The sequence below is a fragment of the Coregonus clupeaformis genome, unplaced genomic scaffold (genome assembly GCF_020615455.1).
Source record: "Coregonus clupeaformis isolate EN_2021a unplaced genomic scaffold, ASM2061545v1 scaf2375, whole genome shotgun sequence".
Lineage (NCBI taxonomy): Eukaryota > Metazoa > Chordata > Actinopteri > Salmoniformes > Salmonidae > Coregonus > Coregonus clupeaformis.
Genome location: NW_025535829.1, coordinates 1 through 22,189, shown reverse-complemented (window position 1 = coordinate 22,189; position 22,189 = coordinate 1). Strand labels below are relative to the sequence as shown.

The following is a 22,189-nucleotide window of genomic DNA, read 5'->3' as shown; positions in this document are numbered from 1 at the left end:
TATGAAGCTCTTATTGGACCATGTGCTACAGTATCGTCAGTCATCACTGTTGCCTGTACAACAAACCTAGCATTTTCAAACGTTTTCAAAGGGTGGGCATTTTGATGTCACTTTCACAAGGGTGCAATGAACAACATTGATTGTGAATTGCTTGTGTCAATTCTTTGTTGTTATGTAAAGTATTACCACAAATCAGCAGTAGGAGGCGGCATTGCTCAAGGTAGGCTACTGACATGTTTTACCTGTCCTTTGATGTCCTGCGACTGGAGAGAGATTGGGTTGAGGTTGAGGTCAAGGTGTGAACTTCGCGTTTTTCTCCGCATGTTTCCGGTACTCAACTCAGATGGGACGGACATATAGTCCTTTTAGGATATATTTAGTTTAGTTAACTGCCTAATAATTGCTAGGATTTTCGCTTATGGTAGGCCTATATTCTAAAGAAGTCTTTAGAATTCATTAGAATGAAATGAGGAAATGGAGGCGTGTCAATTCGAATAAACTGTGAAGAAATACACCTCTGTGTCATTTACTTCCAGGAAAACTGAGTTGCGTCAACGACCGATACGAGTCTGATTACTCTTAGACTTGCGGTTATGTCTTATAATTTAGGTTAAAGGTAGATCGCTGGGGTTTTTTTAACCGAAGAATAAGTCTTATCTATTTGTTAATTCGGTTTCTTAAATTTCGTGGATTTTTATTTGAAAAGGCATGATGTTGGCTTTTTGTGGTTCACTGACAGTCCTGATCGTTTTGGTCACAGAGGTTTCCACACTGGGTAAGTTGGTTAACCTGAATGAAAACTTTGAAAACTACATTGCTTTGATTGAAAAACAATGTGGGTTATTATTATTCTGATTACAAATAGGAAGGGATGACTTGAGGTAATAGGCCTAGCTATGTAATAATACTGTAATAACAATTTTGTCTGTAAGTTATCTTTTTAAGTCATGGTGTTTTGCCCACTTGTAATAATTCTGTACACTATATACTAAATCAGCTCATCATCTTTTGTCAGTATCATAACCTCCAAATGATGTTATAAAAATACAAATGGCAGTAATTCTGAGTAGTCTGCGTGTGTTTGAACCTGCCCTTAGAATAAAACGACTCTACAGTCAACTCCCCATTATGTCTCCACCACTCCTCAATCCTAAATATTAACCACAGGATGTCAAATTAGTCTTGTAATGAATTCTAACATACAGTAGGCCTAAATACATGTACTTTGCTCTTACATTAGCGTACCTAAATTGTAATAAAATGATTCCGTGGTACCATAATAAACCAAAGGTGGTTTAACATGGGTGTGGTGTGTGGAAAATCCTTGGACTGGTTATTTCCTTGAGCGTTTGCTTAGACTTTTAAAACACTCTTGACCTGACGAAGAAACGTTGTCAATAAAATAGTAATTCAGTGTGCGGACCTTTATGTTCTTTTCAAGTAGACTCATAAAACCAACATCAGTACTGTACTGTGATAAGAATAAGCAGCACAGTGCATTAGCTGCTTTCTGCAGAACAACAACCTCTCCCTCAACATGATCAAGACAAAGGAGATGATCGTGGACTACAGGGGGAAAAAAATAGGACTGAGCACGCCCCCATTCTCATCGACAGGGCTGTAGTGGAACAGGTTGAGCGCTTCAAGTTCCTTGGTGTCCACATCACCAACAAACTATCATGGTCCAAACACACCAAGACAGTCGTGAAGAGGGCACAACAAAGCCTATTCCCCCTCAGGAGACTGAAAAGATTTGACATGGGTCCTCAGATCCTCAAAAAGTTATACAGCTGTACCATCGAGAGCATCCTGACTGGTTGCATCACCGCCTGGTATGGCAACTGCTCGGCCTCCGACCGCAAGGCACTACAGAGGGTAGTGCGTATGGCCCAGTACATCACTGGGGCCAAGCTTCCTGCCATCCAGGACCTCTATACCAGGCGGTGTCAGAGGAAGGCCCTCAAAATTGTCAAAGACTCCAGCCACCCTATTCATAGACTGTTCTCTCTGCAACCACACGGCAAGCGGTACCAGAGCGCCAAGTCTAGGTCCAAAAGGCTTCTCAACAGCTTCTACCCCCAAGCCATAAAACTCCTGAACAGCTAATCATGGATACCCAGACTATTTGCATTGTCCCCCCCCCCCCCCCCCCTCTTTTACGCTGCTGCTACTCTCTGTTTATTATTTATGCATAGTCACTTTAACTCTACCCACATGTACATATTACCTCAATTACCTCGACTAGCCAGTGCCCCCGCACATTGACTCTGCACCGGTACCCCCCTGTATATAGCCTCCCTACTGTTATTTTATTTTACTGCTGCTCTTTAGTTATTTGCTTTTATTTTTTTACTTAACACTTTTTTTTACTTTTTTTTATTAAAAATAAAATTGATTGTTGTTTAAGGGCTTGTAAGTAAGCATTTCACTGTAATGTCTACACCTGTTGTATTCGGCGCATGTGGCAAATACATTTTGATTTGATTTGATGTTGACAGAATGCAGAAGGGCAATAATGTTGCTCAACTCACCTGGACAAAGTAACACTCTTATTTGCTTTCTCATTGCTGCCGACATTTACCTGTCATTTTCAAGGAGGGCAAAAGCAGTGTCTAATACATTATAAGTCAATGGAGATCTCTGGTTGAGAAGAGTTGTGATGTGTCGTTTGGTTGAACATATAGCTGTCTAACAGGAATTGCCCAAGGTGCTGACATGAGGAAGTTAGTGTTGCTCAATCACACTTTGATTAACAAAATGTAAATTTAGTGTGTAGATAGGGGTTGGTTGTTTAGCAACAAACCCATGACAGTCCTACAGTTGAACTGCAGTTATACTGCACTGTATCTGCAGTTACACTGCAAAATTACCGCAGTAAAAGAAACAGTGTTATTTTGGAAGTAGTATTTGCAGCATACTGCAGTTATACTGCACTCTAACTGCAATTATACCACCATGTACTGCAGTTATAGTGCACTCTGACTGCAATATTTTTTCGTAAGGGATGTTTTGAGGTGTTTTGACATGTCTATGCTAATATGGCAAAACATTTGCTAGCTAGCTAACCAACAACTGTAATGATGTACAGTGGGGGAAAAAAGTATTTAGTCAGCCACCAATTGTGCAAGTTCTCCCACTTAAAAAGATGAGAGAGGCCTGTAATTTTCATCATAGGTACACGTCAACTATGACAGACAAAATGAGAAAGAAAAAAATCAGGAAAATCACATTGTAGGATTTTTAATGAATTTATTTGCAAATTATGGTGGAAAATAAGTATTTGGTCAATAACAAAAGTTTCTCAATAATTTGTTATATACCCTTTGTTGGCAATGACACAGGTCAAACGTTTTCTGTAAGTCTTCACAAGGTTTTCACACACTGTTGCTGGTATTTTGGCCCATTCCTCCATGCAGATCTTCTCTAGAGCAGTGATGTTTTGGGGCTGGGCAACACGGACTTTCAACTCCCTCCAAAGATTTTCTATGGAATTGAGATCTGGAGACTGGCTAGGCCACTCCAGGACCTTGAAATGCTTCTTACGAAGCCACTCCTTCGTTGCCCGGGCGGTGTGTTTGGGATCATTGTCATGCTGAACGACCCAGCCACGTTTCATCTTCAATGCCCTTGCTGATGATACATGGCCCCATTCATGCTTTCCTTTACACAGATCAGTCGTCCTGGTCCCTTTGCAGAAAAACAGCCCCAAAGCATGATGTTTCCACCCCCATGCTTCACAGTAGGTATGGTGTTCTTTGGATGCAACTCAGCATTATTTGTCCTCCAAACACGACGAGTTGAGTTTTTACCAAAAAGTTCTATTTTGGTTTCATCTGACCATATGACATTCTCCCAATCCTCTTCTGGATCATCCAAATGCACTCTAGCAAACTTCAGACGGGCCTGGACATGTACTGGCTTAAGCAGGGGGACACGTCTGGCACTGCAGGATTTGAGTCCCTGGCGGCGTAGTGTGTTACTGATGGTAGGCTTTGTTACTTTGGTCCCAGCTCTCTGCAGGTCATTCACTATGTCCCCCCGTGTGGTTCGGGGATTTTTGCTCACCGTTCTTGTGATCATTTTGACCCCACGGGGTGAGATTTTGCGTGGAGCCCCAGATCGAGGGAGAATTCTAACATACAGTAGGCCTAAATAAATGTACTTTGCTCTTACATTAGCGTACCTAAATTGTAATAAAATGATTCCGTGGTACCATAATAAACCAAAGGTGGTTTAACATGGGTGTGGTGTGTGGAAAATCCTTGGACTGGTTATCTCCTTGAGCGTTTGCTTAGACTTTTAAAACACTCTTGACCTGACGAAGAAACGTTGTCAATAAAATAGTAATTCAGTGTGCGGACCTTTATGTTCTTTTCAAGTAGACTCATAAAACCAACATCAGTACTGTACTGTGATAAGAATAAGCAGCACAGTGCATTAGCTGCTTTCTGCAGAACAACAACCTCTCCCTCAACATGATCAAGACAAAGGAGATGATCGTGGACTACAGGGGGAAAAAAAATAGGACTGAGCACGCCCCCCATTCTCATCGACAGGGCTGTAGTGGAACAGGTTGAGCGCTTCAAGTTCCTTGGTGTCCACATCACCAACAAACTATCATGGTCCAAACACACCAAGACAGTCGTGAAGAGGGCACAACAAAGCCTATTCACCCTCAGGAGACTGAAAAGATTTGACATGGGTCCTCAGATCCTCAAAAAGTTATACAGCTGTACCATCGAGAGCATCCTGACTGGTTGCATCACCGCCTGGTATGGCAACTGCTCGGCCTCCGACCGCAAGGCACTACAGAGGGTAGTGCGTATGGCCCAGTACATCACTGGGGCCAAGCTTCCTGCCATCCAGGACCTCTATACCAGGCGGTGTCAGAGGAAGGCCCTCAAAATTGTCAAAGACTCCAGCCACCCTATTCATAGACTGTTCTCTCTGCAACCACACGGCAAGCGGTACCAGAGCGCCAAGTCTAGGTCCAAAAGGCTTCTCAACAGCTTCTACCCCCAAGCCATAAAACTCCTGAACAGCTAATCATGGATACCCAGACTATTTGCATTGTCCCCCCCACCCCACCCCCTCTTTTACGCTGCTGCTACTCTCTGTTTATTATTTATGCATAGTCACTTTAACTCTACCCACATGTACATATTACCTCAATTACCTCGACTAGCCAGTGCCCCCGCACATTGACTCTGCACCGGTACCCCCCTGTATATAGCCTCCCTACTGTTATTTTATTTTACTGCTGCTCTTTAGTTATTTGCTTTTATTTTTTTACTTAACACTTTTTTTTACTTTTTTTTATAAAAAAAAAAAAAGATTGTTGTTTAAGGGCTTGTAAGTAAGCATTTCACTGTAATGTCTACACCTGTTGTATTCGGCGCATGTGGCAAATACATTTTGATTTGATTTGATGTTGACAGAATGCAGAAGGGCAATAATGTTGCTCAACTCACGTGGACAAAGTAACACTCTTATTTGCTTTCTCATTGCTGCCGACATTTACCTGTCATTTTCAAGGAGGGCAAAAGCAGTGTCTAATACATTATAAGTCAATGGAGATCTCTGGTTGAGAAGAGTTGTGATGTGTCGTTTGGTTGAACATATAGCTGTCTAACAGGAATTGCCCAAGGTGCTGACATGAGGAAGTTAGTGTTGCTCAATCACACTTTGATTAACAAAATGTAAATTTAGTGTGTAGATAGGGGTTGGTTGTTTAGCAACAAACCCATGACAGTCCTACAGTTGAACTGCAGTTATACTGCACTGTATCTGCAGTTACACTGCAAAATTACCGCAGTAAAAGAAACAGTGTTATTTTGGAAGTAGTATTTGCAGCATACTGCAGTTATACTGCACTCTAACTGCAATTATACCACCATGTACTGCAGTTATAGTGCACTCTGACTGCAATATTTTTTCGTAAGGGATGTTTTGAGGTGTTTTGACATGTCTATGCTAATATGGCAAAACATTTGCTAGCTAGCTAACCAACAACTGTAATGATGTACAGTGGGGGAAAAAAGTATTTAGTCAGCCACCAATTGTGCAAGTTCTCCCACTTAAAAAGATGAGAGAGGCCTGTAATTTTCATCATAGGTACACGTCAACTATGACAGACAAAATGAGAAAGAAAAAAATCAGGAAAATCACATTGTAGGATTTTAATGAATTTATTTGCAAATTATGGTGGAAAATAAGTATTTGGTCAATAACAAAAGTTTCTCAATAATTTGTTATATACCCTTTGTTGGCAATGACACAGGTCAAACGTTTTCTGTAAGTCTTCACAAGGTTTTCACACACTGTTGCTGGTATTTTGGCCCATTCCTCCATGCAGATCTTCTCTAGAGCAGTGATGTTTTGGGGCTGGGCAACACGGACTTTCAACTCCCTCCAAAGATTTTCTATGGAATTGAGATCTGGAGACTGGCTAGGCCACTCCAGGACCTTGAAATGCTTCTTACGAAGCCACTCCTTCGTTGCCCGGGCGGTGTGTTTGGGATCATTGTCATGCTGAAAGACCCAGTCACGTTTCATCTTCAATGCCCTTGCTGACGATACATGGCCCCATTCATGCTTTCCTTTACACGGATCAGTCGTCCTGGTCCCTTTGCAGAAAAACAGCCCTAAAGCATGATGTTTCCACCCCCATGCTTCACAGTAGGTATGGTGTTCTTTGGATGCAACTCAGCATTATTTGTCCTCCAAACACGACGAGTTGAGTTTTTACCAGAAAGTTATATTTTGGTTTCATCTGACCATATGACATTCTCCCAATCCTCTTCTGGATCATCCAAATGCACTCTAGCAAACTTCAGACGGGCCTGGACATGTACTGGCTTAAGCAGGGGGACACGTCTGACACTGCAGGATTTGAGTCCCTGGCGGCGTAGTGTGTTACTGATGGTAGGCTTTGTTACTTTGGTCCCAGCTCTCTGCAGGTCATTCACTAGGTCCCCCCGTGTGGTTCTGGGATTTTTGCTCACCGTTCTTGTGATCATTTTGACCCCACGGGGTGAGATCTTGCGTGGAGCCCCAGATCGAGGGAGATTATCAGTGGTCTTGTATGTCTTCCATTTCCTAATAATTGCTCCCACAGTTGATTTCTTCAAACCAAGCTGCTTACCTATTGCAGATTCAGTCTTCCCAGCCTGGTGCAGGTCTACAATTTTGTTTCTGGTGTCCTTTGACAGCTCTTTGGTCTTGGCCATAGTGGAGTTTGGAGAGTGACTGTTTGAGGTTGTGGACAGGTGTCTTTTATACTGATAACAAGTTAAAACAGGTGCCATTAATACAGGTAATGAGTGGAGGACAGAGGAGCCTCTTAAAGAAGAAGTTACAGGTCTGTGAGAGACAGAAATCTTGCTTGTTTGTAGGTGACCAAATACTTATTTTCCACCATAATTTGCAAATAAATTCATAAAAAATCCTGCAATGTGATCTTCTGGTAGTTGACGTGTACCTATGATGAAAGTTACAGGCCTCTCTCATCTTTTTAAGTGGGAGAACTTGCACAATTGGTGGCTGACTAAATACTTTTTTCCCCACTGTATTTGAGAGACAACAAGTGCTCATTGTGCAATTTTGAAAAAAATATTTTAAATAAGAAAAATAATGATTTGTACTGGAGTCTAGATGACTCCAATGGATGATCGCCTTATTTAGCTAATCCATGGGGGTGGTTACAGAGGAAAAGGGTTGCATAATCTCAGGGGCATCAATAAGCAGATACTGCACACATTCAATCTTCAAAGTTTAGAAATTTAGAAATTATACCTATGATTGAATACATCACTTTACCAAGACAGGTGGAATTGTTTAGAGTTTGCTTCAAAGCTGTTGCCATGAACAACCAGTCTAGTCAATGTACTCTGGTGAAGGTTCCCTTGGTACTAACCCTCATGAGCAAAGCCCCAAGATGTAAACACTGAGACTACCTGCATGGCAGGTTCTTCACCTTGCCTTCATAAGCCTACTAACTACATTTAATGTCTTATTTTCCTGGACAGTTCCACCTCCAGAAAAAGTGACAGTGAGCTGCAACAACTTTCAGACAACTGTTTATTGGAACTACAGTGAACTGCTTTATCAACCTGACTTCAAATTGAACATAAGTGGTGATTACGGGTGAGCTTTGCTGGTATTCTAATATTATCTACAGGCTACTGCTGACTTGTTTTTTGATGACTCTTCATAATGGCTTACAATTGACATATACAGTGGGGAGAACAAGTATTAGATACATTGCCGATTTTGTAGGTTTTCCTACTTACAAAGCATGTAGAGGTCTGTAATTTTTATCATAGGTACACTTCAACTGTGAGAGACGGAATCTAAATCAAAAATCCAGAAAATCACATTGTATGATTTTTAAGTAATTCATTTGCATTTTATTGCATGACATACAGTAAGTATTTGATACATCAGAAAAGCAGAACTTAATATTTGGTACAGAAACCTTTGTTTGCAATTACAGAGATCATACGTTTCCTGTAGGTCTTGACCAGGTTTGCACACACTGCAGCAGGGATTTTGGCCCACTCCATACAGACCTTCTCCAGATCCTTCAGGTTTCGGGGCTGTCGCTTGGCAATACGGACTTTCAGCTCCATCCAAAGATTTTCTAATGGGTTTAGGTCTGGAGACTGGCTAGGCCACTCCAGGACCTTGAGATGCTTCTTACGGAGCCACTCCTTAGTTGCCCTGGCTGTGTGTTTCGGGTCGTTGTCATGCTGGAAGACCCAGCCACGACCCATCTTCAATGCTCTTACTGAGGGAAGGAGGTTGTTGGCCAAGATCTCGCGATACATGGCCCCATCCATCCTCCCCTCAATACGGTGCAGTCGTCCTGTCCCCTTTGCAGAAAAGCATCCCCAAAGAATGATGTTTCCACCTCCATGCTTCACGGTTGGGATGGTGTTCTTGGGGTCCTACTCATCCTTCTTCTTCCTCCAAACACGGCGAGTGGAGTTTAGACCAAATAACTATATTTTTGTCTCATCAGACCACATGACCTTCTCCCATTCCTCCTCTGGATCATCCAGATGGTCATTGGCAAACTTAATGGCTGGTGGAAGGAACTATATGAGGATGGGCGCATTGTAATTGCTGGAATGGATTAAATGGAATGGTACCAAACACATGGAAACAACTTGTTTGATTCCGTTCCATAATACCATTCCAGCCATTAAAAGGAGCCTGTCCTCCTATAGCTCCTCCCAACAGCTTAGGTTACAGATGTCTTAAGTTTTGAGGGAGCGTGCAATTGGCATGCTGACTGCAGGAATGTCCAACAGAGCTGTTGCCAGATAATTGAATGTTCATTTCTCTACCATAAGCCGCCTCCGACGTCGTTTTAGAGAATTTGGCAGTACATTCCACAGGCCACAATAAACAGCCTGATCAACTCTATGCGAAGGAGATGTGTTGCGCTGCATGAGGCAAATGGTGGTCACACCAGATACTGACTGGTTTTCTGATTTCCTTATATGAACTGTAACTCAGTATAATCTTTGAAATTGTTGCATTTATATTTTTGTTCAGTGTATATCATTTGATTGAAAAGAATATCATGTGTATGTAATGGGCATCAGATACCTTAACCACAGGGATTAGCCTGTCACCTGGAACGATATCCTAACAGAGCTATCTGCTTATTCAACTATTACACAGTATCTATTAACAGTTTCTAACTCTCTGTTTGTTGGTTGAGTGCCATCTTTCTGTTAAATGTATCTAGTGCTCGCTGATGGTTGTTTTTATTTTTAGATGGCAGGAGAATTTCACTAAACAGCATCATTATGACCTCTCCCCCTTGATGTGGAACGCAAAAGAATTGGATCGCTACTTTGTGACGATAACAGCCATTGGTGAAACGGAGGAATCAGCATCTCAGAAGTCCTCGATATTCACATTTAATAGACAAATGACAGCTAAAATCCACTGTAAGTACAATGTTTTCAAAAGTGGGTTTTCAAAGTGGACATTGAAAACATACCAATAATTTTCCTCCTTGTATAGAAACGTGATTTCTTTGTGTGACATAAAAATTACATCCATCCAAGCAACAGAGAAGTATATATGACAAAATTGAGGTAGTCCTCCACCAGATCAGTATATTCATTACTGCAGGCATTTGCTCTAACCCTACTCTAATACCCTTTTCATTTTATCTCAGGCAAGTTGGATTTCCCTGCCGTAAATGTGTCAATGAAGGATATGGAGGTCACAGTGAGCTTCGACAACCCTTACCACCTGTACACAGAACTGAGAGAGTCTCGTATGGGAGGAGATGACAAAACCTTCTCTTACCAAGTAACCTATGAAAATGTAAGTATGATGAAAATTGCCCTTAATTGGTTAGAATCTACAGTATACATGCAGAGGGTGACACAGGTCACATCCATGTAATTACTTTGCTCAGTGCATTAGTAATGATGACCTAAAGTTAACATATATGGATACTTAATGATGATGTTGACATTAGCTGATTTACTAATTGCATATTCTTTCTTCTGTCTGCAGACTAATCACCTATTTTGCAAGATAGAAGACAAAGTCTGTCGTTATACCTTCACAGTCCTGGAGAACAAGGAGCAGTACTGTGTTAGTCTGGAAGGGGATGCAATGGGCCGAAGAGTTATGTTCAACAGAACTGGACCCATCTGTGGCCATGAAGACAGTAAGCACACTACCATTTGTCGACATTACAATTTTTTGTTATATCTGGTCCAAGTAGGCGTTATTTAATTCTGGTATTTATTTTTTATGAATTATTGCAGTTTTATGAATTATTATAGTCAAAATGAACAGTGGCTATGGAAAGTTATCTTACAATGACATAGTATGCTAGTTAAGTGATTCAGTGACTGATATGTTTATCTATCTGCAGAAACAATTTCACTGGAATCAATTTTGCTCATGCTTTTGCCATTGATCATCATTGGCATTGTGGCCTTTGTAGTCTTTGTGACAATAAGGCTCTGCAAGAGAAGCATGCGGAAAATAACCTTGTCCAATTTTCCAAAGACTTTGGTAAGCGCACAATGTGTATGGTGGGTAACGTGCAATGTATGTATTATGTAGAATGTGTAATGTATAGTGTATATTATGTATACAGCAGTACTGTGTGTTGTAGACTATATTCCCCTCTGGGACAAATCATCCTATCTGATGCTTTTGCTTGTTGCTAGAACAGTATATGCTATCAGTGTCTTTTCTGGTCCAAAACAGTAACCATACACCCTCTGAGCTGACTAATCTCAATTTGGCTATGTATTATTGTTTCACAGGCTTCAATCCTATCAAACCCACATGCCAACAATATAATGTACCTGCAATGCGAGATCATAGCGTACATCAGTGGCATAGAACCAGCTACCACCACATCCCAGAGCCTGTTGGAGACTTCAGAAGAGGAGGAACCGGTTGAGAGTGCGACCACTTGCGTTGGATCTTCGGCTTACCTTCAATACCCCATTAGTTCTGGGCAGGTGGGAGAGGGCTTATCGGACAGCAGAAGCCAATTACGGACTGAGCTTCTGGAGTTGACACAGCCATGTTCTGTGCTGCTGTGTGGAGATGACTCTGTGGAATCAGACTCAAGGATATTTGAGGTGGAGGACATGGACTCTGGCTATGACAAACCACACATCCCTCTACAAGAGGTGGAGGTGGAGATGAGTGTAGGAGATGTAGTGGTAGGCTATGGCCCCGTCTGAGCACCTCTGACCTCAGGCATGTAAAACACACCTTTCACAGGCCTGAGCACCTCTGACCTCAGGCCTGTAAAACCCACCTTTCACTGGATGGATTAAGAACAATTACTTTTTACTTCACAGAACGGGTTTATCTAGGTACACTGATACACTGTCGTGCCTCACTGGTTTTCAATCATGTCTTCAGTGATCAAGTTAACAGGAGTATGCATCAAATCAAATCGGTCACGTACACATACTTAAATGTTATCGTGGGTGTAGACAAATGCTTATGAATCATGGACTCAGGGAACAGTCAGTGACACATGCTGAAAGCCTCCAAGATGGCAGGCAGTTAAACACCTGTACCACCCCTAACACCTGAGCCATTTGACAACAATGGGGATTTCTGACAACATTGGCCAACCTGTAATACTGGATTTTCGACCAGCTTTATTTACATTGGTAACCACTGGTTTACTCATTTATGAAAAGATGACTTTGTGGATCAACAGCTCTAAAGATTTAGCACTGTAGAATAAATTTTGTTTGCCCCTGGACACAATACACCAAATACTATGTATCCAAACTAACCGACTGGGCTGTGAGATGCAAGGAAAATATCACCCACGACATTGGCCATCCACTGAAATTGCATAATTTCTTCGAATGTTGACCATCCAAAACGGGAGTATATCGCTGCTACAAGACAATCTGTTTTGGTAAAAGCTTCAGGCCAACTGCCATTAACCTAGTTAGATAATGATTGACACTTTGTGTATTGTTATTTCCTTTATTATTGGATTTCCTGTTGTTGTATTTCTATGTTTTTATGGAGATCTATCACCAGTCCTAATCTGTGGTCTGAAATAAACTTCAGTAAACTTTATTCAGGCTGTAAAAGCCTATTGGGTTGTTGGGCATTTAAATATAATTGAATAACCAAATGAATGTCACACACTACTCCAAATCAAACATAAGACTCAGTATTTAATAAAGATATCCAAGGACTTTTACAATATTTCGATTCTCTGTAATTATTCTCAACGAAAAAACCCCAGGAAGAATCTTTAGCTTTATTGTATAAGGTAAGAATGGTAAGTGAACTGCACTCTAATGATTGACAAGATACCGTCAGAACAGTTGATCAATAAAAATAACTATCTGAATTAGGCTGGTCCCAGATCTGTTTGTGCAGTCTTGCAGACTCTTACTGTCAAGACCATAGGAGTTGGCGTGAGAATGACCATAGGAGTTGGGGAGAGCACAAACAGATCTGGGACCAGGCTACATCAATCTCTGAACACTTCACAAAAAATGTCACACGGCCCATAGTCCTCGTGTTGGGGTCCTCTGCAAAATGGCAGTTGCAGGGTTGTTGTCCATCAATAATCCAGTTAAGAGGATGAGCATCAAGTCAGTTCGCGCAAACAGTCCCAATTCATCTTCCATCTGGGCAGCTAAGACAGCTTTAGACCCTGGACGTTGGAACGCAGGTTCAACATTTGTTTCTCTTGATAGGCCTTTTCCTGTTTGAACGCTTCTTTGTTGGCCTTCTTTTCTGTTCTTCGCTCCTGTAGAAAAATTCAAGCAATATGGTGTCAATGGTGAAGGACAAAAAGCTTTCTACAAGATATCTAAATACTTGAACCATATTCACAGATGACATTTACCAAAACATTTAGTTTTAAAATGTGATATATATATATATATATATATATATATATGTGTATAGTGATATTTAAATGGAGCACAGTATTCCAACCTATGACGATTGCTCCAGGAGCTTTTTCAACCATTTTGTTACCAAGCCAACAATAAATGAATTGTCAACATGAACACCCAGTAGGGAGGGCCAGATAGAGAACTATTAGTTGAGAGTATAGTAACCCACCTTGCGCTCCTCTTTGATGGCCTGTTTCCTGGCTTTCCGCTCCTCCTTGCTCTCCTCGCTAGGTCGGGGCTGTGTGGCGACGCGGGGCAGGTCTGAGTCGTTGATACGCTCCATGCGCTCCGCCTGCTTGGCTGTCAGGCCCCTCCCGGGAAGGACGTCCAGAGGAATGCCTGTCCTGGTGGACACTCGGATGGGCTTTGCCTGAGAAGAGCACACAGAAATATACCACTATCGGTCAGTACTGTGTAGCATCTCATATCAACAGCAACAATGGCCCTGAGATGATGCCTTGAATTCACAACTTAGTAGCTAATGTTGAGTAGGAAGATGAGCTAAAAGCCTCTCAAAATGTTGAATGGTAGACATGCAACTAACTACGTGACAATGTCTTTTCTTTCTGTTATCTTCGCTCAAACAACCGACAGAGGAAATATCTCTTACCTTTGGTGGATCTTTGATGATTTTTGGATGGTTATACAAATTTGAATAGGTACCTTGGATAGTAAAGGAAAACAGAAAGGATTCCAATATTCATTTTTTTAAATGTAGTAATCATGGTAAAAAACATCTAGCCAATTCATATGTCATCAGAACTGAATTTGGCATTTACAACAAAGGGCAATCTTAAAGTGTTAGTTACTGAACAGACAGAGGTAATAGCAACACGGTTAGTAGATTAACTTACTGATAATGGTTTCACAGTCCCACTTTTCTGCTGGTGCCGTCAGGACAATGGTCTCCATCTCCTGCTCCTCTTCATCCTCCTCCTCCTCCTCCTCCTCCCTCACCACCGGCAGCTCTTTAGGACCCAGGTCATCAGGCCTCCGGTAGCTGAAATAATACAGTTGATTCAATGACTGTCATTATGTATAGTTAAACACACATACACAAGGACTTGCTTATGGTAGTCTGTTGTGTCCTATGAGGACGTCCACATATGTCTTTATCTATAGAGTTACACACACACTCACTCTAACTCCTTCTGTTTGAAGTAGTCTTTGATGACCTCCTCCAGGCGAGCACTGTCTGGCTCGATATGCCCTTCCAGCTCAGCGTTGTCCAGGGCCCCAATCTCATCATCGTCAAACTGCTCGAAAAACTATGGGAGACAGGAAGAAACAAGTTTTGAAAACGATACAATTATATTAATTGAAATAATTGTTTGAATTAAATGAATATCATTAGCTGAAATCAGCACCTGAGTGTAGGGCTGTTGCGGTGACCGTATTACCGCCACACCGGCAGTCACGAGTCATGAAGGCAGTCAAATTCCACATTACCGTTTAGTCACGATAATTAGGCTTCTCCAAGCTCTGATGCTGGTGATGGTCATTAGTAGCCTACCAAACTTGCTAACTGCCTGGTACTCAGCACTCTATTGTCCCTCTAATCACTCTGACATCAATGCAAATGTAATCAAAAATCAAATCAAACACTTAATGAGAGCCCATGAGCTCATGTTGCGCAACATTTCTATAGGCTATGCAATTGCGGGAGAAAACAGAGTGATGGCCTCTATTAAAAAGAGGAGGATCCCATCAGCTTTCTATAGGCTAGGCCTACTATATTTATTTCTCAACATTCCTAATATTAAGCATATTGCTTATATTTACAACAGTGTATAGCCTACCTGGCTGGCATGAAAATAAACCATGGGGAAAAGAGTCCTCCATTTGCTATTAAGTGCATAGATGACATGTATTTTTTCCCGCTGCCCCTGTTTCGATACAGGTGCATGATAATGGTCCATTCTAAATCAAAACAAATGTCACACATATATTATTTAGTATATGTAAAGACAATATTAAATCAAGAATAGTCTGATGGGTGACAATATTAGCCTATCACTTGTGAATGATATATTATCACTTGTGAATGATGCCCAGAATAAGAAACATTGCCTTTTGTTTGCGACTTGTTCGAATCAGAGTCGCACGCCTCATGTAGCCTAGCCCATAGGCATATATGTTTTAATAAGGTTTGTATCACAACTAAAGTGGCCAAATAACTTCTTAAATTAAGCACATTAATCCGCTTTACAAGAGGTGGAGCCTAACTGGCATATATAAGCAGCACGTGAGTTTCAAGTTTGGGGAAGATAATTTTCACCATAAAAATGCACCTTTATAATAAAAGCATTACATACATTTGCGGTCACTTTAGATAATGGTGTTTTCCGCTAATGGAACATTTGCGCTTATAGCCTACTACCATGTGCGCATTGCTGCGCTTATAATGTGAAGAAATAGCCTAATAGTTTATCAACATTTTAAGCTAAATGTTCTGATCTGTTGCGTCAGCCACATTGCATAAAAAAAGTTTTTTTTAATGCTAGTGGTTGTATTATTTTGGGATCTATCGCATCCCACAACTGTCCCAGACTATGTTTAGAATATTTATTTCTCGCACAGAATAGGTTAACTTTTGTACTATGGGGGATAATAGATTGACATAGGCTAGTGCTTTTGCTGTTCATTAGGCCTACTCATCTTGTTGGCTGATGAAAAGTAAATGTGGTCAGTTCTTCCAATATCTTCAATATGCACCTCAGAACTGGATAAGGACGTGTGCAGTTGCGTCCCCGATGTGTCTGTCTTCACTTGTAGCCTGTGAGAAAGACCCGATCACGTGACGGAGAGCCATGTGTGAGAGACGGCTTCGGATTGCGCAGCACACTCAGGGAGAAGGGAACAACGCAGCAATCCGGGCCGCAAAAGGCATGGATTTTTTTAGGGTGCATTACGGCCACAAAGGGGATGCCGCCATGAAATTCAAGGCATTTTCAAGTGCTTGTCAAACTGGGAATGAGAGACTATTGGAGTGTGTACAAAGCAGAGCTCATGCCTTTCAAGCAACTTTTTTCAAATCATCATTAGTCTCATCATGCAGCCTTACAATGTATTAAAAATCAAAACATATAGCCCAACGTTTGTAGAACAACTAAAGTTATATTAATAACTCTAAATTAAGCATCTGGAGTACCCATTTATTTGTTAACCGCTCAACACGGAATAGCCGCATTTGCGCACTCCCTCAAATCGTTTGGAGAAAATATTAATATTTTATTCAGCTTTTTTCAATTGTATTCTTTACACTATAAAATAATGCCACGATATGATAAGCACATCTTGTCTGCTAAATGTACTAGCGTAGCCCACAGCCATTTGGCATAGCCACATCAGGACCTAACATAAGGACAACTCAAGAGTATGCTATTCTTTTCTTCTGAAATAGAATACATTTTCTTCATATCATGCTTCTTTAGACCTGTCTAAAATAAATAATGGATTTAGGCTATATTACATGTATTTATTATACTTTTTTAAAATGGCTTGTAGGCTGTGTGTGGAAGCCAGGAGATGCTAAATGTGTTTATGTTAATTAACGGTCAATTACCGTGAGACCGACAGTTATTTGCTTGACAATCACTGGCTAACTACATTTTGTGACCGCCACAGCCCTACCTGAGTGTTTATGCTGTTAGATCAGCCAGTCACTCACAGTTTATCTTTTACCAAAGGTCACAAAATGCAACCCAGGTCCAAACCCCAAAAGGATCTCCAGGGCTCACTGACCTTCTCAAAGCGGTCGTCCAGCAGCGTGAGCTGTTCGTTCCTCCTCATGACTGACGAGGTCATGGAGTATTCTGTGAAGCGAGTTTTCGTCTCCTCGTCCATGAACATGAACTCCCGGGGGCGCCCCTCGCCGTCCTCATCACCAGAGACACCGCCCTCAGAGTCAACGTCCCCTTCCTCGTCCCCCTCCTCTTCATCTGTATCCTCATCATCACTGCAATGAGAGAGACAGAGATCGGTTTCCAACAGAACAAAGAGACTTGGGAGAGCACAGCCTTATTGTAACAGGACTTCAATTAGCAGATGTTTCCCAGCTCTCAGTAAGAAACTGAAAACACAAAAAGCAATCCTCTCTCTCAACAATCAGAACTTGATTGGTACTAGGGCTGGGTAAAAACAAACGTAACTGATATAAAGTATATATTCTTACCCCACGCCAACAGCTCCTTTGACATCGTTGGCCTTCAAAATGAAGTCGTCATCCAGCATGTTGTCTGGGTCGTCAAAGTCAAAGTCCTCATCGAGAGCAGCTACGATGTCCGGGTCCATGTCCAGCCTGGGTCCTTTGAGAAAAAACATGAGAGGAGGAACAAGAGTTAAAAACTTGAAGAATTCACTGATTTAGAATAATGACCTGGCCATAAAACAAAGAACCCAAAATGGCATCTTTCTGGAGTTTAGTTGTTACTGAAAGAGGCCTCTTACCTGAGATGGGGGCAGCTTTGTTCAACATTCCCACCTCCTCCTCAAACTCTGACGCAAACACAGAGGAGGGCAAGTTGAAGGAGACGGTCTGCTGAAGTTACAAAAGGATAACATGTTTAATACTTCCATTTATTACAATTATCTCAAAAATACTGGCTAGCCTACTCACTGTGGCTATAAAATGTGTAGTGACGGTTACTGAGAGAAACATAGTCATGATAGCTAATGATGCCCCCAGTCACCCCTGTCACAACCTAAAGTACACTAGGAAAGCCACTATGTCATGTGATGACATGTCACAACTGGGGAAATTTGATCTCACAAATGCCAGCCTCTAAAACTACTGTTCTGTTTTGCTCATCTCCAGCTATCTACATTGTTAACAAAGGACCAGATCCTTTCACCTTGTATTTACACCATTAGCTGAGTGGTCCAATATATAGCCCAAACATTTACACAACCATTCCACTCACTAACAACCACTGGACCTCCTGCTAAACTTACAGGAGTAGCCTTTTCCTCTTCCTCCTCCTCCTCCTCCTCATCCCCATCCTGGAGGTCATGGGTACGTTTGCCTTTCTGTGATTTGCCGGATGAAGCCCACTCTACGAGCCGAGCCGCTTCTCTCAGGTGCTGCAGGTAGTTGTAGTCGTCGTCAAAAAACACCCCAAACTCCCTCTGCTCCTCTCGTCGCTTCTCCACCTCCACCTGAACACAGATAGTAGAGTAAGTGGTTACGGACCTTGAGACAAAACATACAATTGTGCACATAAAGCAGGATGTCATGCACCAAATATCTTGGTTGTCCTTGGCCAATAACTGTCTTCAACAAATGAAATATGTTTTTGACTTCTACTAGGATAAGTAGCCTAAATGTTGTAACTAATGGATTTTTCCATTGCAACACTAAATATCTTTGTAAGTTCTGATACATGTACTAACAAAGTGGTTCCCAACCAGGGGTACTAGGACCCCTGGGGGTACTTGGTCTATCCACAGCGGGTACTTGACAAGACTCATGAGACCATAGGCCTACTGGTAAGATGCACACGAGTGGGTACTTCACCGGTACTCTGGGCAGAGAAAAATGCAGTTGGTGGTACAGTGAGTACGTTTTCATGCACACTAATAATTCTATACTAAACAGATTATGGCAGTAGGCAGATTATGCAATAGTCATGTAAACACCTTACTCTGTTTACCTTAATCGGCGTAAGGTCAAAATCGAAGTAAGCATACACCGATTAAAACACCTGGTTTTCTGAGCAATCTTTCAAATTATTCAGACATGTAAACACCTTCATTGGAGTTGATCGTCGCATGTGCTAGCATCAGCCGAGCGTTTTCACATACAAACTTTATATGTCCAAACTCAGAATCAAATATACTTCCCAAAAAGAACATGCTCCCTTCGGTAGAACGTTTATATTATATTGATTGACGATTTTCTGCATTTATCAGAGCGCCATCAGGTAGCCTTTTCAGATGTGTCCATGTAAACAGGATTATTAGGGGAATCGTTGTTCTTGTAAAGCATGTCAATGTTTTAATAAAACGATTATATTAAATCTGGCTATCCACAATAATCTCATTATTGTGTGCATGTAACCATACTCAATAACCGAAAAGGGTTGGGAACCACTGTACTAACACATGTTCTTACCCTTTGTGCGGGTAGGAGGACATGCTGGGGTGCTTTCTCGTCAGCAGCGAGGGGGTCCCTCTGACTTCTGTGGACCAGGTGGAAGGTCACCGCTTTCTTCTTGTCAATGAATGCCTTCTTCCTTTTATTAGGCTAGAAAAGAAAGACATGTAGATAATGTAATGTGTTACATAGTCTTAGGGTCAACTGTATCTGGCTCAGATGCATCAATATGTCAGTGACCTGTGTTGAGTGGTCACTGTTCATTACAAGCCCTTTGTACATGAGGGTTAGGCAGTACACATAAAGGGAAGAACTGTTCTGAAATGTAAATTAATGTTGTTGTTGATGGACTAGCTAGCTAACTTAGCTTAACTAGCTAACAACAAACACCATCACACGAGCTAGTTGGTTGGCTATTGCTAAAACTATCAATCTCACCCACATTTGAAAGAACAAGAGATATTTGCTAGGTAACATATTTGGTTTAGTAGACATTGACAATCACAACAGTTGGCAATATTTATGTAGTAAGTTAGCTACCTATCCTACCTGTCTGTCGACATAGTTAGCATGCTAATAGCTCGCTAATTAGCTAAGCTAAAACAACGTTCGCTGCTAAGTGTGCTTACCATAGTTCAATTGGACCGCTGTGAACACACTTTCAAAGTAGTTTTCCAAACACGTTTATGGTACAGTTTATCTCGCGCTAAAATAGTGGACTTTACGGGGATTTAATTAAGAAACGGTCCATGTTGTTTATCCACGCTAACTCCTGCCTCACGCTGCTTCGACCATTTTTGGAACAAACCATTTCACATCACAAAAGGGATGTGGTTTGTGCATTTCACCCAATACCTCAGATTGTTGTACATTCTTCAATTTGTATTAATACATGATGTTGTCAAAGTATGTATTCTCTGTATGAAATCATTTTTTATTGAAAACAAAGCAACTGGAATGTAATGCATGTATGTGTTCCCCATCTTCAGCTGGTATAGCCCAGAAGACCAAACTAATCAACAATGAACAACAGGAATCGATCACAGCATCATTCAGGCTCCAGACGTCCCGATATTTTCAAACATGTTTGATTTTATCAGCACAAAATATGCAAAGCTTTTGTAGCGTGAGATGTGCAACGACACGTTTTGAGAACGGCCATAAGCAATAGCCAATGAGAGCTCGCCAGAGAAGATGCCAGTGCGATTATGTTGTGTCGCATCACCCATAATGTGTAGACTAGAGAAGGAGCGATGTCTATTTCTAGTATGCGTTTGTACTTGCCTTTAATCAAAGCCAAATTGATACAGCTCTGAAGTTCACAAGCAATGTTATTCAATTCAAAATGTTGGCTAGATAGCGTGAATGTCTGACAAAATGTTTGCAGCTGCTTTGAGCCGCAGATCGTTGTAGCTACGTTAACTCTAATCGCATCATTGTTTTCGCGAGACAGCGCGGTATCGACAATCCTCAAGGCCAAGTGAAGAATCTTGTAGCGTGACTCCCGTCGGTGCCACCTCGTTTAGTGTGCGCACCACTACGTTGGCAAGACAACAAAAAAAACTACAGAAAATATGGTCTTTTAATGTGAGAGGTTTAGCGATGTTAGGATTTGGAATTACGTGTAGTGTACACCCGGCTTGGATATCAGAGCTCAAAACCAATATTGACTCATTGGAGACTAACCATAAATATTTGCTTATTTATGTAGGGCAATTTGTTTAATTTCCTTATAGGCATGCTGAGATACAAGTAGCCTACATTGGAATATTTACAGACACATCTAAAGCACAGACAGACAGCAGATACAGTGCATTCGGAAAGTATTCAGACCCCTTGACTTTTACCACATTTTGTTACGGTACAGCCTTATTCTAAAATTGATTAAATAAATAAAATCATCATCAATCTACACACAATACCCCATAATGACAAAGCGAAAACAGGTTTTTATATATTTTTTGTAAATGTATAAAATACACTTAAATACCTTATTTACTTAAGTATTCAGACCCTTTGCTATGAGATTGAGCTCAAGTGCATCTAGCTTCCATTGATCATCAGTATGAAAATGTATGCATTCACTAACTAAGTCTCTCTGGATAAGAGCATCTGCTAAATGACAAAAAAATAAAAAATTCATCCTTGAGCTGTTTCTACAACTTGATTGGAGTCCACCTGTGGTAAATTCAATTGATTGGACATGATTTGGAAAGGCACACATCTGTCTATATAAGGTCCCACAGTTGACACTGCATATCAGAGCAAAAACCAAGCCATGAGGTCGAAGGAATTGTCCGTAGCGCTCCGAGACAGGATTGTGTCGCGGCACAGATTTGGGGAAGGGTACCAAAAAAATGTCTGCAGCATTGAAGGTCCCTAAGAACACAGTGGCCTCGATCATTCTTAAATGGAAGAAGTTTGGAACCACTGAGACTTCCTAGAGCTGGCCGCCCGGCCAAACTGAGCAATCGGGGGAGAAGGGCCTTGGTCAGGGAGGTGACCAAGAACCCGATGGCCACTCTGACAGAGCTCCAGAGTTCCTCTGTGGAGATGGGAGAACCTTCCAGAAGGACAACCATGTCTGCATCTGTAGGAAACCTGGCTACGGTGAAGCATGGTGGTGGCAGCATCATGCTGTGGGGATGTTTTTTCA

At 41.5% G+C, this 22,189-nt stretch overlaps 2 protein-coding genes across 3 annotated transcripts; one reads left to right on the top strand and one right to left on the bottom strand.

Annotated features, from left to right (window-relative positions):
- The first annotated feature begins 346 nt into the window (after positions 1–346).
- LOC121562247 (interferon gamma receptor 1-like) lies at positions 347–12,869 on the top strand. The gene is made up of 7 exons (XM_041874576.2): positions 347–775; positions 8,028–8,145; positions 9,787–9,962; positions 10,196–10,347; positions 10,543–10,699; positions 10,910–11,052; positions 11,310–12,869. The coding sequence occupies exons 1-7, from the start codon at positions 709–711 to the stop codon at positions 11,736–11,738; spliced, it is 1,242 nt and encodes a 413-aa protein (XP_041730510.2). The 5' UTR covers positions 347–708; the 3' UTR covers positions 11,739–12,869.
- Positions 12,685–20,350, bottom strand: LOC121562246 (protein LTV1 homolog). Of its 2 annotated transcripts, none has more exons than XM_041874575.2 (11): positions 20,163–20,350; positions 19,552–19,683; positions 18,393–18,596; positions 17,889–17,979; positions 17,614–17,746; positions 17,184–17,397; positions 14,580–14,707; positions 14,294–14,439; positions 14,050–14,102; positions 13,609–13,809; positions 12,685–13,288 (listed from the first exon to the last, which is right to left on the bottom strand). In XM_041874575.2, exons 1-11 carry the CDS (start codon positions 20,163–20,165, stop codon positions 13,175–13,177), a joined length of 1,419 nt encoding a protein of 472 aa, XP_041730509.2. In that variant the 5' UTR covers positions 20,166–20,350; the 3' UTR covers positions 12,685–13,174. The 2 variants fall into 2 exon arrangements, with proteins under 2 accessions (XP_041730509.2, XP_045075359.1); XM_045219424.1 differs by having other exon boundaries at positions 17,889–17,976.
- Between the last annotated feature and the right edge of the window lie 1,839 nt (positions 20,351–22,189).

Coding starts and splice junctions, on each gene's coding strand:
- LOC121562247 (XM_041874576.2), top strand. CDS start 709: ATGATGTTGGCTTTTTGTGGTTCACTGACAGTCCTGATCGTTTTGGTC. Junction 776..8,027: donor CACAGAGGTTTCCACACTGG/GTAAGTTGGTTA, acceptor TTTCCTGGACAG/TTCCACCTCCAGAAAAAGTG. Junction 8,146..9,786: donor AACATAAGTGGTGATTACGG/GTGAGCTTTGCT, acceptor TTTTATTTTTAG/ATGGCAGGAGAATTTCACTA.
- LOC121562246 (XM_041874575.2), bottom strand. Junction 17,980..18,392: donor AAGAGGAAAAGGCTACTCCT/GTAAGTTTAGCA, acceptor TTGTAACTTCAG/CAGACCGTCTCCTTCAACTT. Junction 17,398..17,613: donor AAAGGAGCTGTTGGCGTGGG/GTAAGAATATAT, acceptor CTCTCATTGCAG/TGATGATGAGGATACAGATG.